The sequence below is a fragment of the Anas acuta genome, chromosome 1, assembly GCF_963932015.1.
Source record: "Anas acuta chromosome 1, bAnaAcu1.1, whole genome shotgun sequence".
Lineage (NCBI taxonomy): Eukaryota > Metazoa > Chordata > Aves > Anseriformes > Anatidae > Anas > Anas acuta.
In genome coordinates, this window is record NC_088979.1 from 190,275,134 (window position 1) to 190,293,850 (window position 18,717).

Sequence of the window (18,717 nt, forward strand, 5' to 3'; positions counted from 1 at the left end):
AGTAAGACATCCTGCATATGCAAAATAAATTATTATTGCCATATGCATAATAAATTGTTACTGCCACAATGTCCTTGGAGCAAGAGCCCATGATTATTGAGGGGAAGGTAGGTGATACATTATGGTCAATTAACACAGAAAGCAGAATTATAGCTATTGAAACAAATTAATCAGGCAACACGTGTCTTCCTCCTTTTTTTTTTTTTTTTTTTGTATCTGTTGAGTAAAATTCCTTTTAAAATGCAAAGAAAACCAAGCAGGGGCCATTTTTTTTCTGCTTTAAAAGCCCTCTTCTGCTTTCAAACTGTTTTTTTTTTCCTTTTTTTCCTTTTTTTTGTGGGCAGTTCTCAGAATTGTTAGTGTTCCTAAATAGAGCATCTGATTCAAAATTACAAAGAAATGTTTCTACCTTACTACTAAATGTGAAATGGTTCAATTATTTTTTTTCAGACTTATTATGCTAAGCCACTTTTCTGTAAAAATGTAGATTACCATTTCCAGTATTCTTTATCTGCAAACATCTCAGGTCCTAGCTATACTGGAGGCTTTCGCCTTGAGTGTTGTTTTGCTTATCCCTGTTGTGATATTTCTTATATCATGAGTTGTCCTGAAGACACAGAAGATTTGGTCGATAGACATCAATCTTCTGTCTTGGAAATTCACTGAAAAAAAAAAGTATATTTTCAGAGCTGGTTTTCATTTTCCTTTTGGCTTTTTTTTTTTTTTTTCTTAAAACAAAACAATATTTTACCCTCTCCATCTTTCTTTTGCTGCCACTAGCAAGATACCTGTCAGAGTGGATAAACTGATTCCATCCAAAGGCTGAGTTTTGTTAGATAGCCTGCATGCTCAGGTTCCTGAGTTTGGAAGAGCTTGGTTGCCTGGCTGTGATTCAAAGAAAGAGGAAGGTGATTTATTTCTGTGTTTTCTAGCTTCTGTGCTGCTTCTGTGGTAATTAGATTGCCTTCATAATCCTTGGTTTGGAGCAATCTATGAAACTAATTCTAGGCAGAGAACAGGTTTGGGATAGGCTAAACTAGTGACCCTCTGACATGTATTTTCTGATCCATTATTAGAATTTTATGTCAACAGCTGGGATGTTTAAATTTAGTGCTGGATTTGAGCTTTATGCTCCAAACTAGCAGAGGCTCTACAAGTTAGGTGGGAGTGGGGTGATTTCCTTTATCTTGCTAGGATGGGAATGGCTGGTAAGAGATTTTTTTCATCACGGTTTCAGAAAGAGCTACACACTCTATTCTGAGCCTAAACGATACTCTATAATTCATGCCATGGCTTCATGGGGTAGGGAAAAAAAATGAAAAAGAATCCTGTAGTTTTTGGTTGTGTTTTAAAGATGAATTTAACTGCTTCCATTTCTTTTTCCTTTTTTCTTCTTTTTTGGCAGATCATTATCCAGCTCAGGAAAACCAGATGTCCCTTGTTCTCTCTACATGAAAGAACTACAGGGTTTTATAGCAAGAGTAATGAGTGACTACTTCAGACATTTTGAGTGTTTAGACTTCGTCTTTGATAATACTGAAGCCATGGCTCAAAGAGCAATTGAACTTTTCATTCGCAATGCCAGTTTAATAAGGCCCCTTGGTGAAGGTGGGAAGATGCGGCTTGCGGCGGATTTCGCACAGGTACCCCTAATGCCAGCTTCTGCTTTTTGTTGTTGCTTCACAATGTTCTCTGAAACATATCAATACTTTTACCCCCAGCAAAGTATAAACAGGCACCTGTGGAGATTGGTGCATTCCAGTTCCAAACATTTTCTCCAAGATGCTGATTCCTGAGAAATGCACCACCAAGTAGTTGTCACCACAAAGCACATTCAAGGAGGTGTGACAGCTCCCCATCAAGTGACTGTTTCATTTATTTTCAGCTGCGTCTTGAAATATTATCCATCTTGTCTGACCTCTTCGGTACATCCATCATTTGCCATTGTTCATTCACTTCATTCTTTCTCTCTCTTGTAATGGAATAGAGTGTCGTTTTCTTAATTGCTTTATATATCACGGTGCCAGCAGTGGTTAATCACTAGCTCACCTGCCTTGCAGAGGAAGAGACAAGCTAAAGAAATATTAATATCCCGTGGAAGAAGTGCCCTTTCATTAATAGAAGGGCAGTTTTCCTGTGGGATTCTCTTCCTGACCTGACTCACCTGTCTCTCAGATTTACCCATATCTTTATACTGAACTAAAACACAAAACAAATCGCTAGATTGATATCCACTGCTTCTCCATGTTATCTGCTATATTTAAATTTAATTTGTCAATAGTAACACCGTGTGATTAACTTGCCAAAGAACACAGGCATCCTCTAGATTGGCCCAAAGAATACAGGTTATCCAAGTGGAAAAGGGAATTAGACACCAGTTGTCTGTGTATTGAGGGCTGCTTTTGGCTAGTAGGAGACTGAGGTAGGAGAGGAAGGCAGGGAGCGGAGGAATTACTGTCCTCTTTCCTGGTTGTGGCTGCTTTGTATCTTTTGCCTTTAAGTGCCCTGAAAAAAGGCAAGAAGAAAAATCTTTGTCAGGACGTACATACAGATCAGGTTGCCTGACACTGTGTCAGCCCTTAGGCGTCAAAAAACCTTTCTGTGTGAAAACCAGTCCCTCTTTTCATGTTCCAGACTGGGACTTCAGCTGTCATAACAGGTATCAGGGCAATTCCATTTGGGGCATTTTGTTTGGTTATGGGTGGTATTGAAAGGATCAACTCCAGCTCTTTCAGCTTTCAGGCTCTTACACAATTGTCATTTTTTAACAGTGGACTAAACCATGCAACAGCCTTCTACTGATTACTCCTGGGTAGAGTTTTTGCATTCATTACTCAAAAGCAGCAGACCAGCCTTTAACCAAAGAATTTACAGGGAAGTGTTCAATTGAGTTCAGTGGGAAGGCTCTGTTCCCTTTGCTATTTTGAAGACAATGGTGTAAAATAGAAAAAAAGGACACTTGACTCCTCCTCTGGAAGGAATATAAATAATTTTTGTAATTTATGCTGCAGTGCTAAAGTAAGTTGTATAAATTTGGGAAATATCCTTACCTAATTCTACAGTTCAGAGCATCTGATCTAAGCACCTATTATTATATTACTAAAAATATCACTCGTTTATCTTTTTAAACACATATTTTTCTCGTTCTGACACAGGTTGCCTTTTAAGTAAGAAATGAAGGTATGTTTTCATCAGAGTGTAGGGGGATTGCATGTTCTTCCCCCTTGCTGAGTGTAACTCCTGAGTGGACAGCTGAGTGAAGATAAATTTTTGATTTTTCTTTTGTATTGAGGAAGGAAAAAAAAAAAGGTTCTGAACTCATTCTTGTCTCCTGCCTTTGACAGTTGCTGCTTCTGGGGGCTTCCTTGTGTTTTTCTCATTTTCACATCGCATAACATGCTTGGTTTATTTAAAAGTGGCCTTATACAAGAACTGGCTGGGTCCACTCACTCTGTACCTTCAGGTATCTCTGCACAGAGCTCTCTGGGGCATCCCAGGCTGCACAGGGACTTTTTAGAGTCCAGAATGGCCTGGGATCGCTCAGGATAACAGAAAATAGACTAAGTGTTTTGCATTTGAAGGCTGCCTTATGTCCATGTTTTCTGGGGTGTGTCTCCTCCTCCCCAAAATCCATGGGTTTTGGAGAACATGTAAACCAGTGCCAGCTGCCAGGTCGCCCTGCTGGGGAGGGTGTAGCTTTGTCCTAGGCACGTTTTCTGTGTGCCCAGCCTGAATTGTGGCTGCAATCCAGCACGGAAGTCAGTTCGCTTCCATGCTGTTGTTGCGTGGTGCTTGCCTTTGTCGAGGAGATGGCTGGATTCCTCCGAAGGGAAGGGGAGCTTGCTGCTGCCCTGGGCTGAGGAATTCAGCTGGGTTTCTGACTTGATGGGAAGGACAGCTTTCCCAAGCAGCCCTAAATGCTGCGTGCAGAGTACTTTCTGGCCCAGAAAGGCACTGTGCTGCTGGACAGACGCCAGAGCTGAGGGAAAGAACCTGCCTGGAAAGACACTGTGTGTGTAGGAGGAGGTTTGTTTATAAAATGCTTTAGCTTGTACTCTGTCTTGTAGAGTCATCTTGAATTTTCTGTACTCAAAAGGGGTTACATTATCAGGCTTCAAACTGTCTTTTGAGATTTAAAAACCTTTTTTGGTGTTCTGGGATTACTTGCAAGCAGAAGACTTGGGCAGATCTATCCAGCTTTGGTCAACTTGAAGTCCTATTATAAACATTTATGTTGCAAGTCAAATAATTTTGGATTGCATCAGATTTGGGGCATCTTATTAAATGTTCTTACCACATTTCTTCCAGGTCACTTAGAGACACAGTTGCCTCTTACTTAGCAGAATTACTTTGGCTGACAGCCAGATGTGACATTTTTTGCACCATGGGCTCGTTTTACTGATAAGTTGCCTCAAAACAACAGGTATCTATACACAGAAGAAGGAAAACAGGCTTCAAGCTCTCTTCATTCAGAACTGGGTCTGGTGAAGTGCATAACAGATCCAATTTTCTCGAGTAAGGCTCAGCTGCTTACACAGTTGGGAATTACTGCTGTAATTCTGTTGAACCCGCACCCTCTGTCTGATCCTGTTTGCACAGCCTCAGTATTGCCTTTTGCTATCTTAGGCATTACAGATATTTCAGCAGTAAGACCAGTTGTCTGCTAGTTTGGCGGCCGTAAAATAGGTACGATAGGCATGAAATATGCCGGAATATCAGGATTTCATGAAGATCAGTGCTTACAGGAACACAGAAGCTTTTTAAGCCCTAGAAAATGTCTGCAATGCTGCAAGCTTATTATCACATACTGTGCTGTTTCTTGGGACTCTCATTGTTGAAATACTTCCAGTGTACAGGCTGAATTCACCTCTACTCATGCTCGCAGCTTTTATACAGGCAATTGGACAAGATTACTTTCCAGTTCAGTCCCACAAATTCCTGGATCAGGTTGTTTTCATTTGTTTTTGTATTTTTAAGATGATCACGATTCAATATTCATGTATGTAATACTAAATTTCACTTTCAAATTCAGTTCTAGTCAGACTGGAAAAAATGTTCTGCTGGAGGCAAGCAAGCAAGCCCTGATGGTTTTTCATTTCTGTTTCTGGGGAGCACCAGTTCTTCTCCAGAGGACCCTTTAGCTTGTTTGGTATTCAGAGTTGCTATAGCACTTACACTGAGGCATGCTCTGGGATTTGTGGCTGGTAGTTCAGGCCTTCTTAAAGCCTGGTAGAATTTCTGGACAGTGCAGCCAAGGAAGAGATATAAACATGGTAAACTGAGACTTTTATGTAGAAGAAATGGGGATTCTACAGTAATATTTGGCATGAAAATTAGTAGTCTGCTACATACACTTTGTAAACTGATATAGGAAAATGGCTGTTTATTAATAGTAATTAGAAATTACAACTACATTGAAATCAACTAGTCTAGATGTTCAAAGACTAAGTTGTCCTTAGGCTTCATGTGTGAAAGCACGATGTGATTTCCCATCTTGTGCAATCCACGGCACAGGTTTGCGTGCTGTGTTTGCAGTGACATGGAAAGCTGGAGCCACTGCCTCTGCCACGAACCCCGTGTCTTGTCATGACTGGTTATTTTCAGCCATTGTCGAGTGGCTGAAAATATTTTTATTGGTCCTGCTTGAGTTAATACCATGCTGTATATAGCTTCGGATATTTCTTATCTAGGGGTGACTTGAGGTTTTTTTTTGGTCATTTTTCAGTACTGTGGTCGAACTGTTTTGATGGGGCATAGTTAACACTGCCACCAGCTCTTCAAGTTTTTGTCAATATGTTACTGCAAAATGTTTTGGCGTTACTGAATTTTCCTACAAAAATGTTTTTACTGTAGAAGTTGACTACACTAAATTCTAACATAGACATAATGTTCCTATTGCTGGTTAGCTTATGGTCAGAATCTTTTCCTGATTTAATATGCATTAAAAAAGCAAGGATAATAATCTTGCCTTTTTTTTTTTTTTATGTAAGTAGTTTTGCTTCTTTGATCAATCAAGATAATACAACTAAAAATGTTTTTTATCATTTTTCATACAATACTCTTTAGATTCTTACAGAGAAGTAAGGGAAGCAGGAAGTTGTAATCACAGTCGTACTCACAAGGGCAAAAGCTACTAAAGATAAAATGGACTTAATGTTTAATGCCAAACTATCCTGCCAGAAGGAGGAAACTATTTTCTTATGTGCAATATTTTGGAGGTATTGCAGCTGAAGGATTTACTTAAACATCAGCCGTTTTGGGATTGCTGCACGGCGGAGAAATCAAATTCCCCATCCCTTCAAGGCCAGCTTCTTTCATACAATAATTCACTCTTCTGCTCCCTCGTTTGTTAAAGCTTTCTCTCCTGCTGAATGGCTAGAAAAAAAGCATTTCGAGCTAACATTTAAAAACTTGGAATTCATCTTGGCCAGGAGGAAATATAATTGCTAAAAATTTAATGCTAAGATTTTCCAACTGAAAAAACAGCTTTTTGGTAACGAGGGATCTTGAAAATGCCACAATAGGCACAAAACAATAACTTCACTGTGGGGTTTTTCAAAGCACCCTTCAATCTACATGCATTATCTATATCTGGACTCCGTATTAACTTCACCCTTGGGTTGCTGAACATAATCCGATTAGAGAAGCCAGCCATGTGATGGATTTTTTTACAATATGGCTAGCCAGTGAATAGTTCAACAGATAATTGACCAACTAGCCGTGGGCTATGACAGGGTCATAGGAGAAGAAAAGCTAACATAGCCTTTTTAGGCCTAGAGAGCAGGAATCATGGAGAAGAGGAATATGTTCTATATAGGAGTTGGGCGAGAGCCTGCCCTTCTGTTCTGCGAAGCATAACAAAATAACATGAATAAATCATGGAAAAGCAATGGGTTTGGAACAAAGTTAGCGGAAATGAGGCAGTTGTGAGGCCTTCTTCCATTCTAGCTCTCCCTTTTCAATGTGCACATGCACTTGGTATTGCTTCTCCTCCAACAGGTCCCGAGGTGCTGTGATAACGATCATCTCACGTTAGTTGTGGTCACACATTATTCCTGGGACACTTCATTTCTTACTGAATTTAACCTGCACATACAATTTTTCAAATATGTGATTTGGGGAGAGAAATTTGGAAAGGAAACAAAAAATGCAACTCATCTTTACGTATGTAAAGCCCATTGAATGTGGATGTATGAAGGGCCTCACACGCACCATGGTACAAGTACTGGCTCTCGGACAGCCAAAAGCAGCACTTGACCTGGCAAAGCTCACCGAAATGCTTTGGAAGCTGGAGTTACATCTCACAACAAAAGCTGTTGCAGCAGAACCACACTGCATGACTCAACACTCGATGCAGCTTCAGGTGATGACAGGTGGCAGAATGACACAGCGACGTGTGCTCTGGCTTCTTGCAGCACCGTAAAACCAGCAGCCGTGCCCAGAGCCTCCTGAGCCAGCGGTGCCACCCAGCTTGGTGCTCGGCGGAGGCACAAAACCTCCACAGAGGGCCTGCAGAAGGGACTGCAGCAGCAGAAAGATCCTGTGGCATCTCATTATATCGTTGGATCTGGACAAATAGCTAAAATACAAGTAAAAACCACAATCTTTGTTGTTACATGAAGTATAGTTTTTATCGGAGGGATTGGATTATAGCACATAGCAGACTAGCGTTGTAAATTAAAACACACACAAAAAAAAACAGTTTCTGTGGTTTATGTGCATTTTTACCACATCAGCTTTCACTCATTCCCACTCTTCGTGAGTCAATTTGAGATGGTATAGTATGCTGCAAAGCTTAAAAACATTTTTTTTGTTCCCTTTGGCAACTAGTACTTCACGAATCAACCATCTGCTGCCATTAAATTTATCTAGCTCTAGCAATACTAATAATTCCCTACCGTGAATAAAGGTTGAAGACAAAGTAACAGAATTTTCTGAAGGAAATTTTATTCTTTAGTATTTAAGACTGAAAATGTTAATTTATGGAAACCACTAAATATGTTCAAGAGAAATCAGTGAAATTTGTTTTAATAAGGAACTGGTTAAGCTGTAGAAGGTTTCACTTACGTCTCATTACATCATGTTATGTTTCAGGAGAGAAACGATCATTTAAAACTTATTAAGCAGAATTATATTCTGCTGTGCTGGGATCTCTTTCTCCTCCTGGGTACAGTTTGATCCGTGCTTCTCTGTTTCCACGAGTCAGAGCAGCATTTTGTTGCCTATTATCAAATTCTCTAAGGCGCCTACAAGGATTATCTTCTCCCAAGTTCTTCGCAGCTACAAGCCCACAGCTCCCAGCAGCACAGGGACACTGGTTTCTGGAGGATCCCAGTTACTTCCAGCTGCCCCTAGCTAATACTGATGCCTGAAAAGAAGCTCTGAAGAAATCGTTTGTCTTTCAGGGTCTTGTATCATGATGCAGTGAATCCTACGTAATAAACTCCTCTTTTCGGCCACTTGCTCCTGATCCTGTGCAGCAGGCTGGCCTCTTGGCTCCTGTAGGTGCTCAGAAGTGTCCCAAGAGACCTGGGGAAACAACCCTGAGCTTGTGCTGAGCTTGTGCTGAGCTTCATCGCTATGTTGGAGCTGGGGCACCTCCCTGCAGAAATCCCAGGGAGAAGCTGCCTGTCCTGTGAGCGTGCACTCCCCATCGCCTGCCCTGTCTGAGAAAAGGCTGCAGCTGGAAGGAATAACAGTATTAAAAGGCTTCACCCTAAACACTGTATTATTATAAGTGCTCTAAAACTAGTTCAGCAATGTTACTTAAATGGGAAGCTGTTTGTATGGTGGTTTTCTTCTGGTTACTTATTTTAGCTCTGATCCTTTGAAACATGTTAATTGTGTGTTGTGTGGAAATCAGTCTGAATGCTTTTCCAAACTGGGGATTTAAAAAAATCTACACCAAGAACAAAATTTGCCTCCCTCTGTTGACTGACACTTCAGGAACGAAAAAAATAAAGACTTAATCCACGTCTGGATAAAATGACTTTACTGAAGTTTTTTATTTTTGAACGGTGTTGTTTGTATTCTTGTGTGTGTTGACTGCAGTTTTGCCATGTAATGGTACCTAAGGGTTCAGTCGGGGATCTGGAGGTGAAATTGCTCTTTCTCACTTTTGTGTCTTTGCTGGTAATGGAGATTCTGTGACAGGAATTGAGTCTCACGTGAATGACACAAAAACCGAGTGGAGTCTGGCTCTCGTTCAGAAAGGCAGGTGAACTCCTTTGTGCTTAAAGAACACAAAGAGTTTAAAATTGCTTGTTTTTAAAGATGGATTCTGTAACTCGGAGACTGAACAGGGAGCAGAGAGTTGAGCAAGAAAATAATGCTCTTACGGATGCTCTTTTGTCTGGTTCCATACGACCCTGTGGTAATAGGTCCCAGCTGCCTGCCAGTCTACGTGGGTTTTGGGCTCTTGAATTTGGGGCCGAGGATTCAAGAATGAACTACTTCAATCTCATCCTTCGCCAAAGGAAAGGGTGCCCAGCTGAAATATGTGTGCGCTCCTACTGCTTTTATAATGCTTTGCAGAAACCTGCCTCAGTTTGCTCTCTTCCCATTCTGAGATCAGGCCATTTGGGACCCTGACCTAAGTGCTTTATCTGGAAACTCATCGCTGGCAGAATGAATGTGCTCAGGCAAAGACACAGTTGCAGCAAGCTCATGAGAGCCCATCCTGTTCTCATCCAGGGAGAAGAGCTGTTGTTTGTCATGGGGCGCTTACCGTGTTGCCAAAAATGAGCTGAAGTCCTGGCCTGGGCAGTGCGGTATGAAAGAAAGCTTCTTGTCTCAAAAGCAGCCACCAGCAACAAACTGATGACTTGGTCCTGCAAGCCTGGGTTATTATTTAAAGGCAGACTACTTAAATGCTGAGTTTTAGATTTGAGGACAATCTAACTCAAATTAAAATGTTTGTTTTTATAGATGGAGTTAGCAGTAGCACCGCTGTGTCGGCGAGTCTCTGACCTGGGAAAATCCTACAGGCAGCTGAGGTCGTTCAGGTGAGTTGCAGCAGCTAACAGCTGGTGATAGGACCAAGCTGTGTTTCAAAACTGACTCAGTACCTTTTGCCTGTTCTGATTGAACTGAGAGCTTTTTTGGCAACACCCACAGGCGAAGCAGAAATATGTTGCAGTTCTTCTAAATTTTGAGCAGCGTGTAACTATGATTTAAAAGTCTTTGTTATGCAAATGATGGCCAAACGGTAACGTTTTGTGTTGCTTTCAGTGCTGCTGCTTTATGACAGTGAGTTCTGTAGTTACCTTACGTGCTCTCACTGAAACACAAAATTTACAGTCCTGTGTTGTTTAATTAAAATACACAACTTCTGTAGATTTTTACAAACCGAACCTTTGTTGAAAACCTGAGATACAGACTAGTGGGAAAAAAATGAGGTGATTCTATCCTAACACAATATTGCCACTGTGTAGGTATTATTCTAATGCATAAGATAAGCTTTTTCTTCCTTTCACAAGTATATTGTTGCATTTTTCCAGACCGCTGCTGTTCCAGACCAGTGAGCATATTGCTAATAGCCCGGCTCTGGGAGAGGTTATTCCATTCAGCATTATTCTTCAGTTCTTGTTCACGAGAGCACCACCGGAGTTAAAATCACCCTTCCAGGTAGTAAGATCAACCTGTCTTTGCTTAGCAGATGTCCTAAGGAGGAACAAATGTTACTGTTCACCCTCGTTATTTTAGTTAAAAAATATTCAAGCTCGTATTTTGTATGGCTTGATGGCTTTTGTTTTTATCGTGGTAAAGGTGTTGTGGTCACTGATTTCATATTTTGATTGATTAACAGTATGAAAATAATAACCCGATGTTGAACAGGCTCTCAATTCCTTAATAGTCAGTTAGCTCGTAGAAGAAAATTGAGGTCTTGTCCCAGACTGCGAATTGCAGTCGGATGTAGGAAATCTAGATGCAAACCACTGTCAGAACCGGGCAAACAGCTGATGTAGGAGATCATCGCTGAGCTCCCAAAATAACGGATTGGGCTGTTTCTGTTAAATTGTCTCTGATTTCTTAACTGGTTCTGCATCGCCGCAGTGTTAAGCGTGCCTCTTATCGCCTTCACTTATTTCATCTTTGTTTCTGGAATTGTGTGTGTGCCCTTTTCTGCATTTATGTGTAACTGGTATTTGTTTGTGTTTCCCCGTATCAGAGGGCTGAGTGGTCCATTGCCCGCTACTCCCAGTGGCTTGATGATCATCCATCTGAAAAGGACAGGCTTGCACTCATACGGTAAGAATCATGTCTCTTTCTTCTGTACATTTATGACAATTGAGCAATAGCTTATCTGGACACCTGGGCTTGTCTTGAAAAGTGACTTACCATAAATAGTTACCCTCTCCCCACTCACGGGATGAGTTGCAAAATGGAAGAACAACAACACCTTCCTGTCCTGTATCCGAATCCTCCAGTGCCTTTGGAATGAGCACATAATCCGCTTCCAAAAGAAGGAAGCCACACACAGTGATGGTCCAAGTTAACGCTGTATTTTAGCAAAATTTTAGCCTCTCTCAACTGTTGAAAAATCAGGGAGAGAGGGGCATTTAAAGCTTTAGCAAGGAAAATGTAGCTAGGAATTATAAAATGGAAGAGCCTTGTTTGTAACCTCTGTAATGTTGTTCTTCAGCAACCAGCTGGGGATCTTTAGGAAGTGGTAATTATGTCAGATTTTTTTAAATCTTACTAGGGTAGATAACTTTATAGGTAAGTACTATTTTGTGTCTTAAAATATTAGGAAAAGTTGTGGAGAGTTTTGTCTTTCAAGACAAATTTTATCTTTAAAATACGTTAGAAGGAACATCAGTGCTCTGTGAACGTTACAGAGCGAGCACATGGATCCTCTGGATGCAAGGCCTGGATGATCATTTTGCTCCTAATGGCCTAACATTTCCAGCCATCTTCTCCGTGTCCCAACCCAGCCTTGGTGTTACACACCTGAGTGGCTCAGGAGAGGTTGTCACACGGAGCTGTACTGGGCTTGCTCAGCTCTGTCCTTGCACTTCCATGCATGGTTGTGGTCAGCTTTTACTGAGATTGTACAAGATGACTCAAATTCAGCCAGCAGCGGTTATATTTGAGAAAATAGACCACCATCTGTCTACACTTCTAAAGCACACAGCCACGAGGAGTCTGCTGTAATAATTTATGTATCTATGATTTATAGTTCTTGCAGCTGATAGCACGATACAGCCCAGTGTAATGCTTGGGCCAGTTAGGGAAATGCTGGCTGATCACCAGTAGGTGTCAGTGGGATTTATTTCTGGAATATTAAAATACAAACTGTGTCTCTTCACATGCGTATTAAAAGAGTATTTTTTGAAAATCATGCATGTCATTAGTTTAATTTGATTACAAAATTATAGGTTTCTTGAATCTCGAGCTATGGCATCTTTCATTACAGGGAATGGATAATGGGTATAGTGCTGATAGAGCTATATATGTACCAGGTATTAATATTTTTATTGTAATCTCTGTCCTGACTGTACTGGCAAAGCTGCTGATTTCAGATCCATTAGAGAAAGCCAGGAATGAAGATCTTATGAGAACTTACAGGATTTGGGTCTTTTCAATCCTTTTATACAAACCTGAGAATGCCGTCCTTAAACTGTAGCACATGATTGTCTTTGCCTACAATTAAACTTCAGACTGATTCAGTTATCGGGCCTGCTGGTGGTCATGTTCAGACATTGACAAATTGCTCTGACCGTGGAGGTATTAACACACCTGGGAGAAGGCTTTTAGGCAGGGAGAGCATCTTCCATTAGCCCAACTAGCGTAGTCGGAAAACTTTTCAGTTCAGAATCCCTTATTCATTTTGCATGAGGTGCCTCTATAAAAATACTTCTGCTTTGTAATCCCAAGAGCAGGCTGCTGCAAGGTTCTCACTTGAGCATTTTTTGGTGGGACTGTGGTCTTTCTGCTTGGTGCCGTGGAGGGTTTGGACACTGCATGAACATCCTCACTCTGAGGGCATGGAGGGGGCAGCTTTGAAGAGCTGCCCTTCCCAAATGCCTCTGGAGCTCTCCAGGGGTCTTCCCTATTCCTGATCTGCCATGGGGTGCTGTACCTCCTGCCTCTTCGCTGAGCTGCAGGAACGAACGTCCCTGGGTGTGTCGAGCAGACAGCTTGAGGCCAGTGGGCACGGGTCTGCAGCGCAGGGGCTGGTAACCTGTGTTCCTTAATATTACATCAAAAGATTTCTGAGCTCTCCTGTACTTTGTGCCTCACGTGAACTTCTGTTGAACTGCAGGCGTCTTGCTGATCTCTCGAGTATTTTTATCACTCGCCCTCTCCAAGCCTTTGCCGACTGCGGTTGCTCAGCCCTGGCCCCTGCCTGCTTTGGGCTCTCGGATGGCTGCACGGCTTCAAGAAATGACCCTTAACGCCTGGTGCAGCCTCACAAATGGGAATTTTCTGCAGCTTCAGCCTGTAACAACTCTGCAATTCCTCCAGGGACCCGCTTCTCAGATATTAACTCACGTGTTATCAGAATCTTTACAGCTTAATATTAAAGCTAATTGCGGCTTTCCTTCTGCTCGGCAGATCTCAAATGCCTGCTGTGCAGCACGGTGTTAATGCCGTGAATCAGGAGCACTCTGAGCATTTTTGTGCCCTTCTGCCTGCTGGTGTTCGGCGTGAGGGTGGGATTTACCTGGCCAGGGATGTGTGAGCTCACTTCCCGTTATAGCCAGCAGAGAACCTGGCACTGCCGGGGCTGATTCATCTCCTCCCAAAGCAGGTACTAAAATAGGGCAGCTGCATTGTGTCCTGCAAGCTCCATTTGCTCTGCTCCGTGGAGGGGGAGCAGGCAGGAGCACGGGAGCCCTCTGGGGCAGCCGGCTGCCCTGTGGCACTGCCAGCCAGGTGAGGTGCCCGTGCTGCAGGCACAGTCCCAGGGCCTGGGATGGTGTTGAAGGGAGCACTTTGCAAGCAGCCAGGGTGCTTCCCTTTGCTTTCTTCTGTCCCTTCTTTCCCTATTTAACTCAGCTTATCTCCCACAAGAGAAACGTTTCTGTTAAACATGGCAGTGTTTGGGCCAGCCTCAAGGACAGCTCATGGTAAGTTCTTCGAGCTCACCCCTTCCCATTGCAGCAAGCAGCAGAGTTCATTGCACAAGGAGCTGATATCCTGAGCAGCAATGACCACTGACCACTGACCTGGCAGGGTTGGGGACCACCCTGAAATCAGCACCTGGAGGCTGTTTCCAGCCCCGCTAGGCACAGAGGCACGATGGTTTTGCTGCAAACATCAGCACCAGGCTGCATTTCTGCTCCCATCAACACAAGGGGCAGCCGCTTCGTGTGGCTTTGCTCTCCCTGCAAAGGGGTGCGCCCACCCACGTCCCCGGCCAGCACCTGCCTGTCCATAAAAGTGCTCAGAAGCAGTTATTTTCGGTCATTAAACACAAATCACAGTTCCACCAAGCTCTTGGTAGGGAATTTCCAACAAGCAGCAATGTCGCTGTTGTGCTATAGGTGGTGCTGTCAGATTTTACTGTCTGGTTTTCCAGCAACTCATGTAGTGCCCGATTAAACAGATCCTGTGCCAGACAGGTGTGCTCTCACACAGCTCGATTTCCACGTTCCTCTTTGACTTCACTCTGCAGAGCAAACAGGATTTTAACAGCACGTTCAGGAAAAGGCTGCCCCACCGACTGGGAGCAGGGTCTGCAGGGCCCCGCAGCAGCACCCAGCCAAAGGAAGGGCCCAGCCTCAGCCTTTGGAGCCCCAGGAGGGCAGCACCGTACTCACAACGTGAATATAGTCACTAATTAATCAGAGTAATTCCAAATGATTTGCATTAAGATCCCTTGAAGAGCCACAGCCCAAATCACACGTGGTTTTTTTCCCCCCTTTTGCTGTAGATGTAAATCTCCACGCGTTGAAATAACATTTGTTAAAAAGAGCTATCTGGGTCTTATATAATCAGCTTGTCCTGATTTCCAAGAAAGCTCATGTTTTTGCTCAAGCAAGTGAAGTAATTTAATAAGTGCTTTAAAATCCTTTTCCGTATGTGGGAGGGTATCTTAAACTTAGAGGGGTTTTTTTTCCTTACTTCTTATGGCATTTTTAATGAAGCATTAATGTATGCAGAACAGCCCACCAAGCCTCCTTCCATAGCTCCCTTCTACAAACAATGTTTGTAATGTATACCAGGGCTCGTCTTTTAAAATAGAAACAGATTGCCGAGCAGGTTTTATGTCCTTTATTAGACTGGAAGATGCTGAATTTAGGGCATTATTTAGTCTAATCCCTTCAAGAGCGTGTTTTGTGTATTACATAAACAGGGTTTCTTCCATCTTCTTAAACATCATTAATATAACTATAAATTCCATCTTTTTACATGAAAGCAGCTGCGATCTGTGCTGCAGACTTGGTGATACCGTTTCCACCCATGGTGCTGTTTATTTCCCATCATTACTTATGCACAAGCGTTTTTACAGTGTCCTCTGCAGGAGCAAGTCTCTCTCTTGCAATCCAGATATTTTAACTGGGAAAATGATGCCTCTGAATCGGATGCTGTGCTGCCGGCTGAGTTTACAAAGGCTTGTTTGATGTAGGACCAGTAAAGTGTGCAAAAATAGCATCTAAAATATGCATCTCGGGCGTTAACGTTGCTATTAAACACATTTATCTCCGAAACGAGACAGCCATGCAGGCATCTCAGCAGCTTCAGCACAGCGTATTGCTGAAGGGTTTCCACCCCAGCCCCCTGAGCTGCCGTCTGGCCGTGTTGCAGCCAACACCGTGCTGTGCCCCGAGCACCCTCCTGCAGGGTTTGTGCTTCTGCGTGTTGCAGTACCAGGTCAGGTAATCATCTTCAGAGAAGCTAAATTCCCATCCAAAATGTACGTCTGAAATCACCTCTGCTTGGTGACCATTTGTGTTGTTACCTTGCCCATCCTCTTCTTCCTTCGCACTTCTGAAGCTACCTCCCTGTTACTCCCTGGACTTTGAATACCCTTTCTCCCAGGATTTGTAATTTCTGCCGTTTTACTGCCCGGACCTTCCCTCAGCAGGGATCCTGTCCCTAAAGGGAAGGCCAGGCTTCCTGGCACATCGCCACCATGCCCTTGCCACGGGCAGTGATGCTGAGGAGTTTCCTGAGCTGCTGAGGGCCCGATGGTGGCTGATCAGGAGTTGTTCCGGGGTCACCAGGCAGGGAATGGAGCTCCAGGTTCCAGCCCCTCACTAGTTCTGAACTGCACTTCAGCTGCTCTACAGCATTTAAATACTTCTGCTGGAGATGCAAACAGGGGACATGGGGAAAATGCACGTAGTATCAGAGTACTGAGAAGGCTGTTTTCATTATTTAATGTACAACTGTACAAGGTGTGTTTTAGGAAACTGCCTGAGAATTTACATCATGGTGTTGGAGTGGTAATTATTGTTTGGCTTTTGGGTGGAAAGAATTAGTTAAGCTGTTCCTGGGCTGGTGATATCGACGAAGTTTGACGTTGTCTCTGAAACAAGGCAGCAAAGCCCCAGTAAAAGAGAAAGCCCAACAAGAGCTGACGAAGATGGGTTTCTGTCAGCTCTTTGTGTGCTGGGGAAGGAGAAGGGGCTGGGCAGCTCTGAGCCTCACCAACCTCCAGAACCGGTTCACAATCAGTTCCTTCAGCTGCTTTGTGAGTTACGCAGTGACAGCACCTGCCAGCGCTGCCGGTCATCCTGCCAGGTAAATCAGGTTCATTTCAGACAGGAAAGAGAAAATAGGCCAAAGCTGCTGGAGGGGGTGACGGCAAGGCTCGCGCTGGTGTTTGGCACTTGGAGCAGCCCAAATCTCATCCCCGCCTGTTTGAGCTGATGGGAGCAGCAATCTGGCTAAGGATTACCAAGGGCTGACAGTGAGTGGTTTTGGGTGTTGCTTTTAGGGTAGAGCTGCTTCTCCCTTTCTGCTGAAGTATCTGGTGATCTCTGTCATCTTTTTCAAGGTTTTTTTTTTCGAGCAAGGAGATAATCAAAGTCAGAAAGGGGCAGCAGTGTTACCATCTGGACAGCGATGCCATCCCACAGCTTCACCAAGAGGTGTCAGAGCTTTCTAAGTTAAGCAGGTCAATATGTTTTGTGTTTTTTTCCTATTTGCAGCTTTCGATGACTTCAAAACTATTTGGGACCAACAAACTTTGGGGAAATGTATCGAGGCAAAGACAGGGGCACTGGTGAGTGGGAGGGGAGGAAGATCTGCAAGATGAGTAACTGACAGCTACAGCAAGAAAATTGTCACAGAAGTGTCTCAGCTTAAGTATAGGCGACTATTCTGTGTAGAAACTAAAATCTGACATGTTTAATGATCCCTGCTGACCTGTGCTCTTGAGTGCTGACCTGAGCAGGACTGTGATACACATCTGGCTCTTCTGAAGCATCTCCCTTCGTCATGGTAGGACCCTTGAGCCTTCCCTGCCTGCATTTCCCATTGAGGCTGAGTTCAGCCTGCTCCTCATGTGCCCTGCCTGTGCCACCAGAGGCCCGGTGATCTTAAAAGCACTCAGCCTGCTGTCCCTTCCCCTTAATCTTGTCCTCTCGTTATTCAAAGCTTACCTGAGGACGTGGCTGATCTCTGGTCAGTCTGGCTGATGGCCTATGCTGGGAGCGAGGCGAGCTGCACGTGGAGCACTCATGGGCTGCAGCTGGCGGTGCTGCAGTTGTTGCTGCTGTCCCTGTAGACCCTGCGATGCCCCAGGAGACCAGTGGGAAGGGCAGGCTGGAAGCTTTCAGGGAGCTGCCCAAGGGCAGAAAGCTTTATTTTGGCTAGGTAAAATATTCTTTCCTCACCTTTCTGATTGTGAAGGGGGTTAACTTTTCTCTTGGCGTATGCTATGTGCAAAAAAAAAAAGCAAAGCAGCTCTTGAGAGTGTTGGTACTGACTGTGGACCAGGCAGTGGAAACTCAGTAGAAAGCTGTTAGTACAGGTGAAGAGCCCTCAAGTGCATGCAGGCCAGCAGCAGGGCCTGGTTCTTCACTCAGTCACCGCAGCCTTCTGAAACCTCTCGACTCTCCAGTAATTCACTCCATCCTCTTTTTCCATCACCTCGGTCTTGGACAATGAGCTCTGGGCTTCAGTGCAGGGGACCTGCAGCCCAGCGGCTGCATCTGATGGGGCTGCAGGGGGTGGGGGCAGCGCCTTGTGCCCCGCTGCTTGCTTCATTCCCACCCCGTGCTCAGCAGCAGCCAGGCCGCCAGGCCCCAGGCTCCTTGTGCACACATTTGAACACTTGGCTCGCTCCCTGTGCGTCAGGCTCTGTAGTGTGACAGGCAGGGAGTTTGGCTGCAAATGTGAGCATTTGTGAGCCACTTGTGTGCACCCTGTGGCCATGTGGCTCCCAAGTCCCCGCATGGCGCTGATGCGGGTGCAGCCCGCGGGGCCGGGCTCGCATCGCGCCCTTCGGCTACTCAGAACCCAAAGCTTGGACTCATCTCTCCCCCAGACTGAGCACAGGCTCCTGGCTTCAGGAACGCAGCCCAGTTGTTGTTAAATGAAGATTTAAAAAAAAAAATGTATTTCCTGCAAAGCTCTGATGTGGGTGATTTTGAATTTTCGCTCAGGCAGTTCAGATCCCTTGCAGGTTTAGTGATGCCGTCACTCAGACGCAATGGCACGTGTTGTGACCCCACTTCATCCTACCTCCTCTACCATTCTCCTCTATTTGCCAGGTTTTCTGGGCTCACGTGTAACTTCCCACTGCGGTAGGCTTGTACA

The 18,717-nt window shown here is 44.0% G+C and overlaps 1 protein-coding gene across 2 annotated transcripts in view; it reads left to right on the forward strand.

Annotated features, from left to right (window-relative positions):
- The window catches only part of COG5 (component of oligomeric golgi complex 5), a 180,265-nt gene that overhangs the window by 159,663 nt on the left and 1,885 nt on the right, over positions 1-18,717 (forward strand). For both annotated transcript variants that reach the window (XM_068669755.1, XM_068669756.1), the window contains 4 exons: positions 1,406-1,643; positions 9,928-10,004; positions 10,500-10,626; positions 11,171-11,250. In XM_068669755.1, the coding sequence (XP_068525856.1) occupies positions 1,406-1,643; positions 9,928-10,004; positions 10,500-10,626; positions 11,171-11,250 (522 nt within the window). The remainder of the gene's footprint in view (positions 1-1,405; positions 1,644-9,927; positions 10,005-10,499; positions 10,627-11,170; positions 11,251-18,717) is intronic.